Here is a 15,584-nt window from a genome sequence, read left to right on the forward strand (position 1 = left end):
TGCATCTGGAAATATTTGCCGCAAAGAATGGTGTTGCGTCCTTGGTTTAGTGATAAGCTTTTATAGCTACTGAAATGGAGGTACTGGGTTCCTCTTCCTGCTGACCACTGTCATTTCGTCTGGAATGGGAAAGCTTGAAGCTGAGACGGCACATCCCCAAGAGGCCAAAGGAAAAATCTGTTTGTGTAAATATGTGTCGAAATTGAAATGTAACAAAGAGAAATGGTGTCACTTCGAAACGCTCGCATCAAGATAGCAGTTACTTGACCTTTGTCTTCCCTTTCTTTCAGAAAGCTCCAACAGGAGGCTAGTTAATGACTGAAGAAGCTAGGGCAGAGAAACCAAAGCCACAACAGCCGCTTCGATACATCATTTGAACAGAAAGCGTAAAATTTTAGGTATGAAAGTGAAAATAAATTGTTATGTTTTCGTTACCTGTTCTCCTGTCTTTGCTCTAGCTGTTTTATTATTATTTTTTATTTCTTTTGCGGTAGATTTCATGATATGCCCGAATAAAACAAGATTCCTTTTAATGTGATATCTTTTAGAAATTTACGGCACAAATAGATTCACAGATTAGTTTTCTCTGGAAATATGGATTACAACAAGTTAATGTCCAAGTTCAGCCAGAAAGGCTGCCTGACTAGGTCTAAACTGATGTAGGAATGCCGTAACCTTGTGCACCGAACAGTCTTTCGTCAGATGATAATGAGAATGAATCTCGTTGAAACGTTGGTTCAAGACGACGCGGTTGATAACTTGAGGAGATTTTGTCAGTGAAATTCGCCTAAAAACCTTGCACTCATATACAGCGAATCCTGAAAATTGCGGCATGGTACACCGCCGACACATTGTACGACTCACGATTTTTACGATCGCATATGACTGAACACTTAAGGTCCGCTCACTTACATATTACGTCAGTGACAGAATGACAGCTTTCAGAACCGTTCATTGATGAGTGTGAAGAAGACGAGATATTAAGGCTGTGTTTAAACAAGATATCACGCTATGATGCCTGCTACGGATACTTCATACGTTCCAGAACTATACCGCCTCCTCCTCTGCAGGCGCATATAAAACTGTTAACATAGGAACGTCATCTGTTTTTATTAGACCTACCTGGATGTGTAACAGATCAGAGCAGATCCGAAACAAACATGAAGTTCGTAATCTCTAGGATCAAAATAAGACAGATGGCTGAGGATTCTAAACTGACTTTTTCGAAACAAGGAAGTGATGTTTGGAAATGATTACGTAGTATTTCACTGACATAATCAGTTTACTCACAACAGCAACAAATTAAGCTCATAGCAAGTGTTAAACGTGACTACCTGTCGAAATGCGTGCACTGTGACGCCGCAGGTAATCCACCAGTTCTCTCCACGATGTACTCTTCGAAGTAGAGCGTGCTAGTTGATGAGTGGTAATTGGTTAATCTTTTCCTAAACAATCCAGCACAACCGACTCAGATTCTTCTGAGCGAAAATACGTTTTTTACAGAACCACCGTCAACTCGCAGTGGATTGAACGACCAAATTTCTCGTAAGCGTCTATGCACTGTGATAGATCGCTTTCAGTTTGGATGACGTTTGCTGCGTAACCTTTCCCAGTACATTTGTTCGGTTTTCTGAGCACTAAAGCCTGCTGTACCAGTCATTAAATACATATGCCTGTAGCGAATAATTTTTTATCTTCAACAAGTAGTCGCGAACTGTAAGCACCACCGTTATTTTTGTCCATCCTCAGCAACTGTAGTTGTGTATATCGAAATTATCAGCAGCACGTTGCATAAAACAAATTTAAATTCTTAACTGGTTTCGGGCACTTAGTGCCCTTCTTCAAAAGACTATAGATACCGAAGAAAGACACTAAAAGCCCGAACCCGGTTAAGACATTAAATTTCTTTCATGCAGCTGGTTGCTGATTATTTCGACGTATTATTTGTAAAGATAACGTTACCAGCACTGATATGGTAGGCGTCTGTTTGTTACTCAACATACGCAGATTACAAACAAGTGATTCTCGTGTATTACTCCATCGAAACATCGTATCACCTGACATAAACACTCAATTGGTCCCTAAGGTAACTCAAAATACTCAGATTAGTCTCCTGTATAAGTTGTGTATTTGTATCCTAAGGGTTTGGGATACTCTGTACAAAGTCAACATTATACCAGCGACACGATACTGAATACTGAAATGAGTATTTGAGATAATGAGTCTATGTCAGGATCTATTATTTCAGGTGGAACGAGGTCTTGAATCAGTAATGCTTGTGGGACACGTCATTGGTGGCGCAAATTTTGGAAACAAAATACAATCTTCACATACGCACGTGTTTGATTGATATTTCCGTGACTGTTAAAATACAAATAAAAATATAAAGAAACCAGGCAAAAAAATTTCGAGTTTTAATTACATACGTCATGTTTCGGAGACAATGCGACTTCATTAGATGGCAGTTCCAGAATTTGGCTCAGCTGCTCTGGTCTTATGAACATAGAGCGTATTAAGCTCAAATACAGTACACTCGAAGAAAGTACGCAACGAGTTTACGCAGGACTACAGATATTTTGACGCAGAATGGAAAGGAGCAGCACACGTCAGCTAAACATAGCAACTGCCGCCAGACAGTGGAGCACGACTTCAGAAACGAGTCTTAAATCATAGACTTAAAATTTGATGACTGGTTATTTTGTGTTGTTATTTATATTTCAAAACACCTTGATATATTACATGGCAACGGTAAATTTCTTGCTGTTGGGTCACATCAGATAACTGATCTCTGAAAACCCGGTGGAAAACGAAGAGCTACTGGTTGGTCGGGTGTTATCTGCCTAGCTCATTCTACATCAGACAACAGGTACCTCCGGGAGAATGTAACATTTTACTATTTTGCGAGCAGTGAGATTCGCGGTCGGCACTTTTAACACTTCGTATGTAATTAAACTTATTTTATAAAGCGTAAATTTTTTATAATCAACGAGAAACTAATCACTCATTTACTATCATTCGTTCCCTACCACAGATTACTAAATTTAGAAATCTATACCGTCTCTATAATAATCAATAGCATATTCTGTATCCAACCTTACGGCTAAACCTTTTGGCTTCATTCAGCATTCAGTTAAATACGTGAGATGGCTTTCTAGGTCAGTGTCAATAAACAACTCAATTACCAGGCATCTAGTGCAACGGCATCCTGAACGATCATCACAGTTTCAAGTGTACACATGGAGAGAGGTATCCACAAGTGGCTGGCGTTCTGAAGACGTATACTACCAAACTCGACTAAATACCGTGGAACTCGTAAATTTATTCGAACACAGCCTCCAAATAGTGAAAATATTTCGTCTTCTTGACAAATACAATCGTCCTAATATCAAATATGGATATCTAATATTGCTCCATTTGCAGTTAGACTAGAAATACCACTTTCTTTATGAAGAAATAAAAGAAAATATATGGAATGATTTCCCATTTTATTATTGCAGGACGAATGCTCTTTTATCTCGACAATCGTTTCATTGCGACTACGATCTGTATTTCGTTTTGGTGCAGTACTGTAGTATTTGTGATAACCTTTAAATTATACAGCTTTTTAAATTAGGCTCGTGATATCAACACTTGGTCCTAATTTTCTGTCAAGAAATGTTTTCCATAATTCAACAACAAACATTTTTAGAAACATGAATCCAATAAGTTTAATGTCTAGAAAAGCATTTCAAAGAAATCGCAAACACACTCTTGAATAGCTGTTTCGTTTCCTATGTTGCTATCAGTTGACCAAGGAAGTTTTTGTAGTAACAACTGTTAACTAATAAATTCCAACCAAATGAAGTGACATGATGACAAGCATACCTATTTATTAATTATTGTGACTCGCTGTGTACTCCATATCTTGCATCCAAATGAAAAGCTCGTTTCGGATGTTGCATAATACATGACGTATTACCGTAGTAAATCAAGGACTACAAATGAGGACTAATTTGTGTAAAATGTATTGAAAATTTCCACAGTACTTGATCTTGTGGAATTTTTGCAAACTAAATAGAAAAAATTCCATTATGGATCTACATATTTTAACAAATTTTTTCGTCATGACCAAAAGTGAGCCTGTATTGAGTGTACATGCTGCGAATAAGCTGACAAAGTAATCACGCCTTTTTGAGTTGGCGTAATTGTAGCTTCCAGGAGAAAGCACACTAAGAAAATCTGTCGGTCAAGTATATAAGTATTGTATTGCAGTGGAGCAATATTAGCTATGCATATTTGCTTTATCTCTTCTATTAAAAATGTTTTGCGCAGAGAACTAGTCACAAAAGACATTCAGAATTTTCAAGCGAGGCAGAAAGCATAAATAGCATATTTAGAGGTAGAAGCGAAAGATGTATTCCTTTTGGAAACTTGCATTTAAGGTTAATTTCAGAAATTATTGATCACATATATGAGTTATATAAAAAATAAGTAGACTACCCACAGCTGTCGCCGAATACCACGAGTACACTTGCAGGTCTGAGATAGCGGTCCTGTTTTATACTTTTGATTTCTGTTGTAGTATTATTCACTTTTCCCCTTTGCAGAAAATGGTAAAGTTTGTGCTTATCATATGTTCACAGAGATAAAGGTAGAGTGTTAGGATAATAATAAGATTGTAGAAGAAACCTTGAGTGTCTGTGCTGAAGTATTATCCAGTGACAGTCGGAGCACACAATTCACTCAGTAGCAGTATCCACTGCCGTACCCAGTAAATTTGCAATACGACGAGTGAGGCTGAGAAAGATAATCGCTTGGGAGGTGGCTGGTGGATTTAGACCAATAGTGGCCACTACTACAGCGTAAAGAAATGTGATCTGACTGCCATTATATAATTGTCCATGCTTCAGAACGGTGCCCATCCTTACAACATTCGTTGTAGGTAAACATATAGGTTTTTCGCAAACTATGTTCAATCACAGCTTCTACTACATCCATAAGTACTTCTTCATCAATGGGATGTTGAATCCAAATTTTGATTCAGTGCCTTCGCCTACGTATCGCCAAGCCCTATCGTATGTGGTAACACAAAGATTGAGATTCATTGAGTTTACATACGGCTCTTTGCCACTAACGTGGAGCTGTGAGTAGTGTTTCAAACTGTACGTCTGGAGATTGAAAAAGGAAGTAAGCGAAACGTACGCAACAGAAAAATGTAGAGCAGAAGAAACAGGAAAACGTTAAAAATTAAGCACGGAAGTATCTAGTGGCGAGAACGTTGGACGGAAAAAGTGGTTAGTAGAGAATATGATACAACACCAGAGGATAATGTAATATCTAGCAGAAACACTGCCTAAAATGTTCTCGGGCTTCCAGCGTCGTCAAGCGGTTACAGTGCCATCAGCTTTCGACCAAACACTTCTCGGCCATTGTCAAGTGGTATGACTGTCAGTCGGCTGCTGATACCCTCTTATATACTCCTACTCCCGTTGCTGGTGTGACGTCACTGGTGCTAACGGCACCGCCATAAAAGCGCATTCGTTGACTCGATGTTAAATACGCTCGCTTCAAACCAGCGATAGCTGGATTCGAGCCAGGGCCGAGATGCAGGTCGATGTCTCAACTAGGAGCGTTTTCAGTGCTTCTTATTCCAATAGTGTCCGTAATTACACTGTACGAGGAGCCGTTAGTGTGAGCTACAACAAAGGTTTCTTCAGATTTGTTCCGGTGACCATCTTCTAGCGTATGCTCAGCTAAAGCGGATTTTTCTGGGTAGCGCAGACAATAAAGCCTCTAATGCTCTCTCCTGTGTTGTCTTGTAGTGCGCACTGTTTATTAGATCTTAGGAAGACCGCGCTCGCAAGGTATTTTGTATATCTAATATGTTCTGAGACGTGCCGCATCTTTAACTGGTCTTAGTAATTGGAGAAGTTTTGGTGGAGGCCTTAACAACGATTTCAGTTTGTGTCTCTTCAGCAATCAGCTGATCTTACACAACACGGACGCACAGAATGTGAAAACAGCGAACTATTTTCCTGCTCCTCGTCGTTGGTCTTGTTTCGTTTCTTGCTAGAAACAAATTTACTTATTTGGTTATTGTCGTAACCGGCGTTGCTGTTGACCTATTGTAGGTGGCTGAGCTCATGGGTATGTTATCGGCATGTGATATCATTTTTGCACCATGTGCCAACATTTTTACCGCAGTGCGCTTCTGTGTCGGATAATTATGGCTAATGACGTGCAAGTATAGATCGGTGTGCATAGATATTCTGTGGCCAAAGCATCTACACTCCTGGAAATGGAAAAAAGAACACATTGACACCGGTGTGTCAGACCCACCATACTTGCTCCGGACACTGCGAGAGGGCTGTACAAGCAATGATCACACGCACGGCACAGCGGACACACCAGGAACCGCGGTGTTGGCCGTCGAATGGCGCTAGCTGCGCAGCATTTGTGCACCGCCGCCGTCAGTGTCAGCCAGTTTGCCGTGGCATACGGAGCTCCATCGCAGTCTTTAACACTGGTAGCATGCCGCGACAGCGTGGACGTGAACCGTATGTGCAGTTGACGGACTTTGAGCGAGGGCGTATAGTGGGCATGCGGGAGGCCGGGTGGACGTACCGCCGAATTGCTCAACACGTGGGGCGTGAGGTCTCCACAGTACATCGATGTTGTCGCCAGTGGTCGGCGGAAGGTGCACGTGCCCGTCGACCTGGGACCGGACCGCAGCGACGCACGGATGCACGCCAAGACCGTAGGATCCTACGCAGTGCCGTAGGGGACCGCACCGCCACTTCCCAGCAAATTAGGGACACTGTTGCTCCTGGGGTATCGGCGAGGACCATTCGCAACCGTCTCCATGAAGCTGGGCTACGGTCCCGCACACCGTTAGGCCGTCTTCCGCTCACGCCCCAACATCGTGCAGCCCGCCTCCAGTGGTGTCGCGACAGGCGTGAATGGAGGGACGAATGGAGACGTGTCGTCTTCAGCGATGAGAGTCGCTTCTGCCTTGGTGCCAATGATGGTCGTATGCGTGTTTGGCGCCGTGCAGGTGAGCGCCACAATCAGGACTGCATACGACCGAGGCACACAGGGCCAACACCCGGCATCATGGTGTGGGGAGCGATCTCCTACACTGGCCGTACACCACTGGTGATCGTCGAGGGGACACTGAATAGTGCACGGTACATCCAAACCGTCATCGAACCCATCGTTCTACCATTCCTAGACCGGCAAGGGAACTTGCTGTTCCAACAGGACAATGCACGTCCGCATGTATCCCGTGCCACCCAACGTGCTCTAGAAGGTGTAAGTCAACTACCCTGGCCAGCAAGATCTCCGGATCTGTCCCCCATTGAGCATGTTTGGGACTGGATGAAGCGTCGTCTCACGCGGTCTGCACGTCCAGCACGAACGCTGGTCCAACTGAGGCGCCAGGTGGAAATGGCATGGCAAGCCGTTCCACAGGACTACATCCAGCATCTCTACGATCGTCTCCATGGGAGAATAGCAGCCTGCATTGCTGCGAAAGGTGGATATACACTGTACTAGTGCCGACATTGTGCATGCTCTGTCGCCTGTGTCTATGTGCCTGTGGTTCTGTCAGTGTGATCATGTGATGTATCTGACCCCAGGAATGTGTCAATAAAGTTTCCCCTTCCTGGGACAATGAATTCACGGTGTTCTTATTTCAATTTCCTGGAGTGTATTTATTCTGTGGTGGACGAGGGCGTCGATGAAGAGGAAGGTATCGTCTTGATACACTTGCATAGTGAACTGTGTGTTAGTGAGAATTTTGCTGAGATATTCCGCGTCCAGGGACAAAATAACGGACGTATCATCATTTATCGACAGAAATGTCTAGCATCTAGGCTGTGTCTAAGGCAGTGTTTCGGTGCCTGCGGCAGAACATTTTTGACACACTTTCCTCCAGAGACGAGTGCTTAAGAAGCTCCGATGATTTTTTATTATTATTATTCTCAATTTTGTGTCGCATGGGAGCTTCTGGCAAGTATCTTTGACAGTATCATACAGATATTCCTATCACAGCCCGAATGTTCCACAATTGCGGCTGCGTTGACCTCAACAGGAAGAAAGAAATTGCTTTCATCATTGCGTAGTGCACGTAGGCCACTGCGCTGATCCGTGGACTTGTTTGGCGCTGTTGGCTTTGCCTTCGTGAGGATACAGCTTGTCTGACGACGTACTGCGTCCACCCTTTCACTGGGGAACTTGCGACTGCGTGTTCGAAGTCATTGTTTCACAAAGAAGTTTGTCCCATGGCGAAGATGAGAAGTGCCTATGTCTCTCGCCGTCAAGTTGATGTCTGTGCGTTCGGAAGATTTGTGATCCGCACTGCACTGGTTTTACGAAAGCTGATTCAGTTTTTGGCCGAGCGGTTCTAGGTGCTACAGTCTGGAACCGCGCGACCGCTACGGTCGCAGGTTCGAATCCAGCCTCGGGCATGGATGTGTGTGATGTCCTTAGGTTAGTTAGGTTTAAGTAGTTCTAAGTTCTAGGGGACTTATGACCTCAGAAGTTAAGTCCCATAGTGCTCAGAGCCATTTGAACCATTTGATTCAATTTTCCTTTCTGATTCTCTATGGCTTCTCTCCGTGATATTGTTTGTTAGGAATCCATAGCCGCGTTTAACCTTTGTTAGGACAAGGCCGTAAGTGTTCTTAGCAGTAGCAGAGGCGCACCTTAAGAGCACGTGCCCATACGTTCAAGTGCTTCCTGGTGTTGTGTATCTTATCCTTAGGGCGAAGCTGGCCTTCTGGAGATGGTGGTGTCAGAAGAGGGACCAAAGCAAATCGTGGAACCGTCTTCTCGTCCGATAATATAGGAAGAAGACTAGTGAAATCGACAAACTAGCCTTCTTTACGTTCAGCATGCCCAGACATATGATACTGCACAATGTTTCCTTCACGTGCAGTTATGTAATGCAACATTGGAGAGTCTTGCGGTGCTTACATTCAATAAAATGTTTTCTCATTGCCGGCCGCGTCAAGCGATTAAAGTGCCACGAAGTTTCGACCAAGTACTGCCTGAACATTGTGACATGGAATGAGTGCTGGTGTGCTGCTGGTATGCCCTAATTTCCTCTAGTTTCAGGTTGTGTCGTCACTGGAGGCCACCGTATCGCCCTATCTGGACACGTTGACGCAGTGTTTGAAGCGCACTTCAGCAACACAAGCTTGAACTATAAGCTGACGTCTCTATTAGGATTGTTTTCAGTGATTTTCGTTTCAAGAGCTTCTTTAATCATATTGCCTCAAAGCGTACTGTAGAACAATGCAGGAATGAGGATAAGATGTTTATCGCCTGCGCTGCTTTAATTGAGCATGGGCTATAAAATGGTCACCTAATCAAATTTGACGAAGCTTCTTTCGTGGCTCACAATAATGGGTTTTGCAACAGTGTGATTAACGAAGCCACTGAAATAAAAATCACTGAAAACACCATTATCAGCTCGGCGTGTGATCCAGCTATCCCATGGTTGAAGCAGGCGCACCGAAGTTTCAGTTAACGTATATCCATACACTACACACTCAAAAGTATGCGGACACTCCTATGTAATGTGGGATTGACAACTATATGTCAGCAGAGGTGAATTTACCATTTTAAAAAACAGTGGCGAGTATTTTGTTGTCAGTATAGAAACAATAACAGAAGAAATGGGCCCTCAGGAGGGCTTAGTGACTTCAAAAATGCACTTGAGTAACAAATCGTTTAGGGCTATTGTCACTTGAGTGACAAACCGTTTAGAGTTATTTCAACTCTTTTAAATCTGCCTGAATCAACTGTTCGATGTGTGACTGTAAAGCGGCAGTGCGATGGAACAACTACAGCTACAGGCAGACCTCGTTTACGGACGGATACGAACTGTCGAACATTGCGGAGGGTAGCTGTAAAAAATCGCATAAAATCAACGGAAGCAGGAATCATTCGTGGTTCCAAAAGTTCTAACTGTGTTCCACCTAGCACGGTGATTGTGCTTAGAGAGTTAAAAAGAACTGGGTACGCTGATCGAAGAACTCCCCATAGGTCACATATTTCTGTAGTCAGTCTTAAGCGATGTTATAGGTGGTGTAAAGCGCGTCGCCACTGGCCATTCGATGACTGGAAAGGAATGATTTGCAGTGATGCATCGCGCTACTCCACCTAGCAATCCGGTGGAAGGTTAAGGGTTTGGTGAATGACTGCAGAACATTACTTTCCATTAGCATAAAGGTACGGAGGAACCGGTGTTATCGTTTTCCGTATTTAGGGCGAGGTCTGTTTATTGCTCTTAAGAAAGGACTAAACTGGAAAGGATATGATCACGTTTCAAAGCATATTGCAGTGCGTACGGTAGGAGAACAATTTGGAGGCGACAATTCACCCTGTTATATATAATGCAGTATCTGTGAGGCAATTATTTGTAGACAATAACCTTCCTGAAATTGACTGTCCTGGCCAGAGTCCTAACCTAAACACAATACAAGGCCTTTCTGAGTTATAACGTCGACTTCGATCAAGACCCCTACGGCCATCACCATTGTCTTCTATGGTTTCGGGTCTTGGTGTGGTATGGGCTGCATTCCTCCACAGACATTCACACACATCACTGGAAGTGGTTCCAGCAGAGTCCAAGCTGTCATAAAGGCGAAGCCTGTATGTTCCCCAAATTAATGTCCACCAATAGGTGTCCGTATACTTTTGATAATATATGCCAAGGGCCTCAGTATTGTCACAGCCAGCAGCTGGACTATGTAAGTGCTTACCAGCAGACTATCAGGTGTCGTTCCCCTTGACAATAAACAGGGAGTAACTGGTCGAAAATTCGTGGCAGTTTAACTCCTTGAGACTGCTAAAAAATAAAGAACGATGTATCCTGCATCCGACAACAGTTAAGTTGGCAATGAAATAAGGAGTAGTGGAAAAGTATGTGTGAAGAGAAAAAGCACGTACAACACAATGCACGCTCTAGTGGATGCGATGAACAAGTTATCATACAACAGGATTCAAATCAGTTGAAAAGCTGACGACGGACAAAAGTGAAAAAAATAGGAGAGGTATAAGCTTTTGCGTCCTCTCGAATAAAAGGCTGGAGTTTCAAGCATAACACAGGATTCAGGATGCAACATAAGCAGTTATCTAGCACCGTAACGTTCCAGAAGCAATATATGACGTATTTTCAGTGGAGCGAAGTGTTTGCAGACACTACTAGAAGAATCAACTGCGAACGACATGCACTATACTTCGATAAGAGTTGCTTAGCATTTCCTACTAGAAGCTCGCTCGCGAAATACACTGCAAGAAAGTCACAGAGATTACTACGAAGATGTAGAAAGCTTGTGTGCCTACCTGGTGAGGAGGGCGGCGAGGGCCCAGGCTAGCAGGCAGATGAGCAGCGCGCGCGCCTTGGTGCACACGTAGCCGGCCCGCAGCGGCTCGCAGATGGCGTAGTAGCGCTCGAAGCTGATGGCCAGGATGGTCAGCACCGACGCGTGCGCCACCGTCAGCTCCACGAACGGCACCGCCTTGCCTGCAACACAGCGCAACTCCTCACTATCTATCGACTGACCAGCCACTACCACAGACGTGCAGCAATTCGCAGGTAGTGTAGGAGTACTGGAAGCTGATGGCCGGGATCGTCAGCACCTACAGAATACAGAACAAAGATACAATAACGTGTCTTCTACAGTGATTTGTCAACAGACAACCATGTTAAAGATGTGCAAGAGGCGGCCAAATCGGACCAGAGTTATGTGTACCAACGAAAGCGGACGCTTAACGGTTGATTTTAAATCCCATTGTTAAAAACAAGTACAAGATGCATTGCAGCTAGGTATAAGAGGGTAATAATAACAGTAATAATAATAATAATAATAATAATAATTGTGTAGTCCTAAAGCATCGACTGCACACCGATCAGCGCAGCACCGCGAGACGCCATCAAGAAGGCGCTGACCCGCCCGCCATTTGAAGGAGCGGGCACCACTACACCTCCAGGAAGACAGAGTTCAGCGCCCCCTTTCAACGCTGGCTTAACCAGGCGTCCATCGCTCGGCAGCCCCAGTATCGTCGCAGTCTTCGAGAGCATCAATACTAAGTGAAAGGAAGACCATACTTAGCCTGCGTTCTGAGAGTAGTAATAGTGTGTTAATGTAAATGCACGTAGGAGGCACAGAAGAACATCAAGCCACCTGATAAGGAGAAGTAAAGTTATTCTTTTTTTTAAAATAAAGTGTCCTATTAATTGGAAAGTTTAATGTACAGATAATTTTTGATCCCTTCCACCGACCATTGCAACGTCTTTCCTTCCATGTTTGTGTTGTAGCTGACTCTCACAGTGGCCGACACAACAACATCAACAACAAGAATAACAAAAATAAATAGCCTCATACTCAACATACAGCATAGAGGATCAGATGCAGGAATCCTGAACCGCCGCCCGTGGCCAAGTCCTAGTGGAGATAGTTTGCCGTTGCCTTCCTCCAATCTGTTATGAAGTGTTAAGTGTATGGCTATGATGACTGTTTGTATAGTGTATGGTCGGGTTTGTGTAGCTGTGGATGAGGCAAGGGAGGGGGTGGAACTCAGTGCCGGCACATAGCCTCCTTGTCACGAAGAGCACCAACGGGTCCGCAGAGCTTAACGTCGATATACGACGGGCGGATCATTGACAGTGCTACATGCCCTCACTCCATCAGACACCACAGAGAGGTTCGGAATGTAATCCACGACATTGGCGCAGAGACTGGTGATGACGAGCCTTACACCACCACCTCTCCTCTCCTTGCTGGGAAAATTATGGCAATGAAAATTTCATCCATCACCGTGAAGCTAACCGTTTTCTTTAAAACAAAGTTATTAAATGAAACAGCACTTTCTCTACGGCTAACTTCCATCCATTGACTAGAAATTACCGAATGTAGGTAACTAAGGAGGCGGTTTTGTGTAGGTCTGTATGTTTTTTTTAAATTTTTTGCTTAAATAGTGCAAAAGAATAACAGAAAACTCTTTTATTTATCCTTGAATGCAGCAAAAAATATATCGCCAAGATGCTCCTCATGTAGGAAAACAAATCGACGACCGCTCGTTTCCAAGACGGCGGTTGGGGCATGTCTTCTTCGGAAAGCAGGACCGAGCCTTTGATGGCCATCAAAATAAAGCTGCACTTGTCAGTCTCGCTCTTCGGGGCGTTTCTAACTATGGGGCGGGTTGTAAAAAATGCTCCCTAAGTAGTTAGCAAAAGAGGACTGGTATTTCACGTGTTGTCTCATTATGTGGTGACGTGTTAGTAAAAACGTTCAAAAGTCGATCACATCCTTGGAGTTATTTCTGAAAAGGTAAAGGACAGTAATCCCCTTTATCTGCGTGACCGTATGCATATTTTATTGTGGAAAATACGTCTCGTCCGGATAGAGAAGCAAACTGGGGACAATATGTGCGTTGGCACCCGGAGCTAAAGGGGTAGTGTCTGCTGAAGAAGGAACCATACGTACTCCGCCGCGCCGCATAGGAAACGGTGTTCGTCTGTGTCGTCCACATTACACCTAAGACAGAGAACAGTGTCTGCCAGGGCGAAGGCATGGAGTTGGTGTCGCGCCGGGTATTTACTGCCACCCATCGGACCTTTGGATGACGACCTTCGACAACGTTCCCCCGACTTCGGTTACCGAGGCGCGTTAGGTATAAAATCTGCATGTCAAATTAAAGCTCTGTTCAGAAAAAAATTAAGGAGCATGCTCTGAACCGTGTAGCACAATTATTTTAGCAAATACAGAGTGGACGAAAACTTAGTTCTTGTTGAAATTTAGAAAATTTAAAACATTTCTTGTATTAACTTCACAAAGCTGAGAGACTACTCAAAAGAACCCAAGTTCCATTTGGAAAACTAATCTAAGAACAAAAAGTATCAATTAATGTTTATGTAGATGTTATTAGAGCGCGTGCTGAAAAGTAATGTCTCCGAATTTTTTATTCTGTTCTCAATATCGGTTGAGGTATTGGATGTCAAGCATAATATTCGGGCGAATTTCCCGTTTTGCTGACGCAAGTTGCTATCCTCTTCCGCAAGAGGGCTTCGAATTGTACTCGTGGCGTGTAACATGGCGATGTGTAACGTAACTGACGGAGTGAAAACTGAAAACTCAGAAAATTGAACGCACGAAGTCGATCAGTCCGTCCACACGTGGAGCACCCTCTCTTTGAGCATGGCAATGACAGATCACACACGAGCGCTGCAACATCTTGAAGAGTCCAACACCTTGCGTTCACTGTCATCTACCAGACTCCATACAGTCCTCGCTTGGTCCCGCGCTATTTTCATATGCTTTAAGAACTTAAGGATCCACTTCAAGCACTTCACTTTGATAGTGATGAAGCGGTGCAAGCAGTGCTAAGGTTGTTGCCCCGTCAACAAACACTCTACAGTGACAGTATCAACAAACAAGTCTCTCGCTGGGTGAAATGTGTTCGTCGCCAGGGTGACAATGATGAGACATAAGTATGTAGACATGAAGAATAAGGATGTCTAATGTGAATAAAGTTTGTTTTATTTAAAAAGCTGTAAGCGTCTTCGTATAAAAAAAATTCGGAGGCATTACTTTTCAGCACGTCCGGGTATGTCTTGTTTTCGACTTATTTAATGTACTACCACCGTCAGTTCAGCTTTTTATGTTGCAAGTAGATGGGTTTTGGCGTGAGCCTTTCCCATGCAGAGCTGGGAAATTGTAATGGACTGGAAACTGACACAAGGGTTCAGGAGAAAGAGCGTGGCTGTGGGCGCTAGACAGGTAGAGTGAACGGATAATATCAATGGCGTCTGGCGAACTCCGTTAACTTGAGAGGCTGGTGTACTACAGAAGGGGAACAGTTGTAACTCTGAGCTCGGCAGGGTATCGCAGAGAAAAACATCACACAGAAAAATAAAATAATAAAATGAATTAATACGTGAACACATAAATGTAAGGTAGAGAGTGGCACACAGCGGCATGCCATTCTGTAACCGCAATAATAATTATTAAAAATTTACATTTTACCCATGAGACAGCGCGTGATATCGAAATTCTGACGTCAGAGTCCTAAGGAGTGAAGGCTATGCAAGAACAGGCAGTCAGGTGCAGGTATTTGCGGAGTGGAGGCCATTAGCTTGTGGGCGTGGCAGTGATGGGTGTGGCTTGAGCGCCCGATCGGTCTCGCTACGAATTCGTAAAAAATGTTGGAACTGTACAAAAATTACTAAAGGTTCATCGACTAATCTATGCCTGTGGTACGATGAGCCTTTCAGTAATGATCCAAGCGCATATGGCTCGAAGAAATGTACAGTTTACGCAGATTTACAAATTTGAGACAATAAATTTGTGTAAAAGGTGTAAATGATCCCGTGAGTTGCATGAATTGGTCGACTTAAAATGTAATTTAAGAGACTTTCAGCAAGATACCTACACTAAAAGGGAACAGGTAATTACAGCAGTGTGCAAGTGTCCCTAAGAGCCAGAGTATTGAGCCCGCTTAAATGTTCCGCCAGTAAAAGAAAGTTTAGCTATGTGCTGCCCGATCCGGTGCGTCAGCTCTTCACGTTGCCAGCGCTGTTCTCTCCATGTCACTCC

General features: G+C 43.7%; 1 protein-coding gene across 1 annotated transcript in view; it reads right to left on the minus strand.

Moving 5' to 3' along the window:
* LOC124613668 (kappa-type opioid receptor-like) overlaps positions 1–15,584 on the minus strand; it is a 519,922-nt gene that overhangs the window by 95,246 nt on the left and 409,092 nt on the right. Inside the window, exon 2 of the mRNA XM_047142385.1 lies at positions 11,332–11,512. Coding sequence (XP_046998341.1) covers positions 11,332–11,512 — 181 coding nt within the window. The remainder of the gene's footprint in view (positions 1–11,331; positions 11,513–15,584) is intronic.

This window comes from Schistocerca americana, chromosome 4 (genome assembly GCF_021461395.2).
Source record: "Schistocerca americana isolate TAMUIC-IGC-003095 chromosome 4, iqSchAmer2.1, whole genome shotgun sequence".
NCBI classification, from domain to species: Eukaryota; Metazoa; Arthropoda; class Insecta; order Orthoptera; family Acrididae; genus Schistocerca; species Schistocerca americana.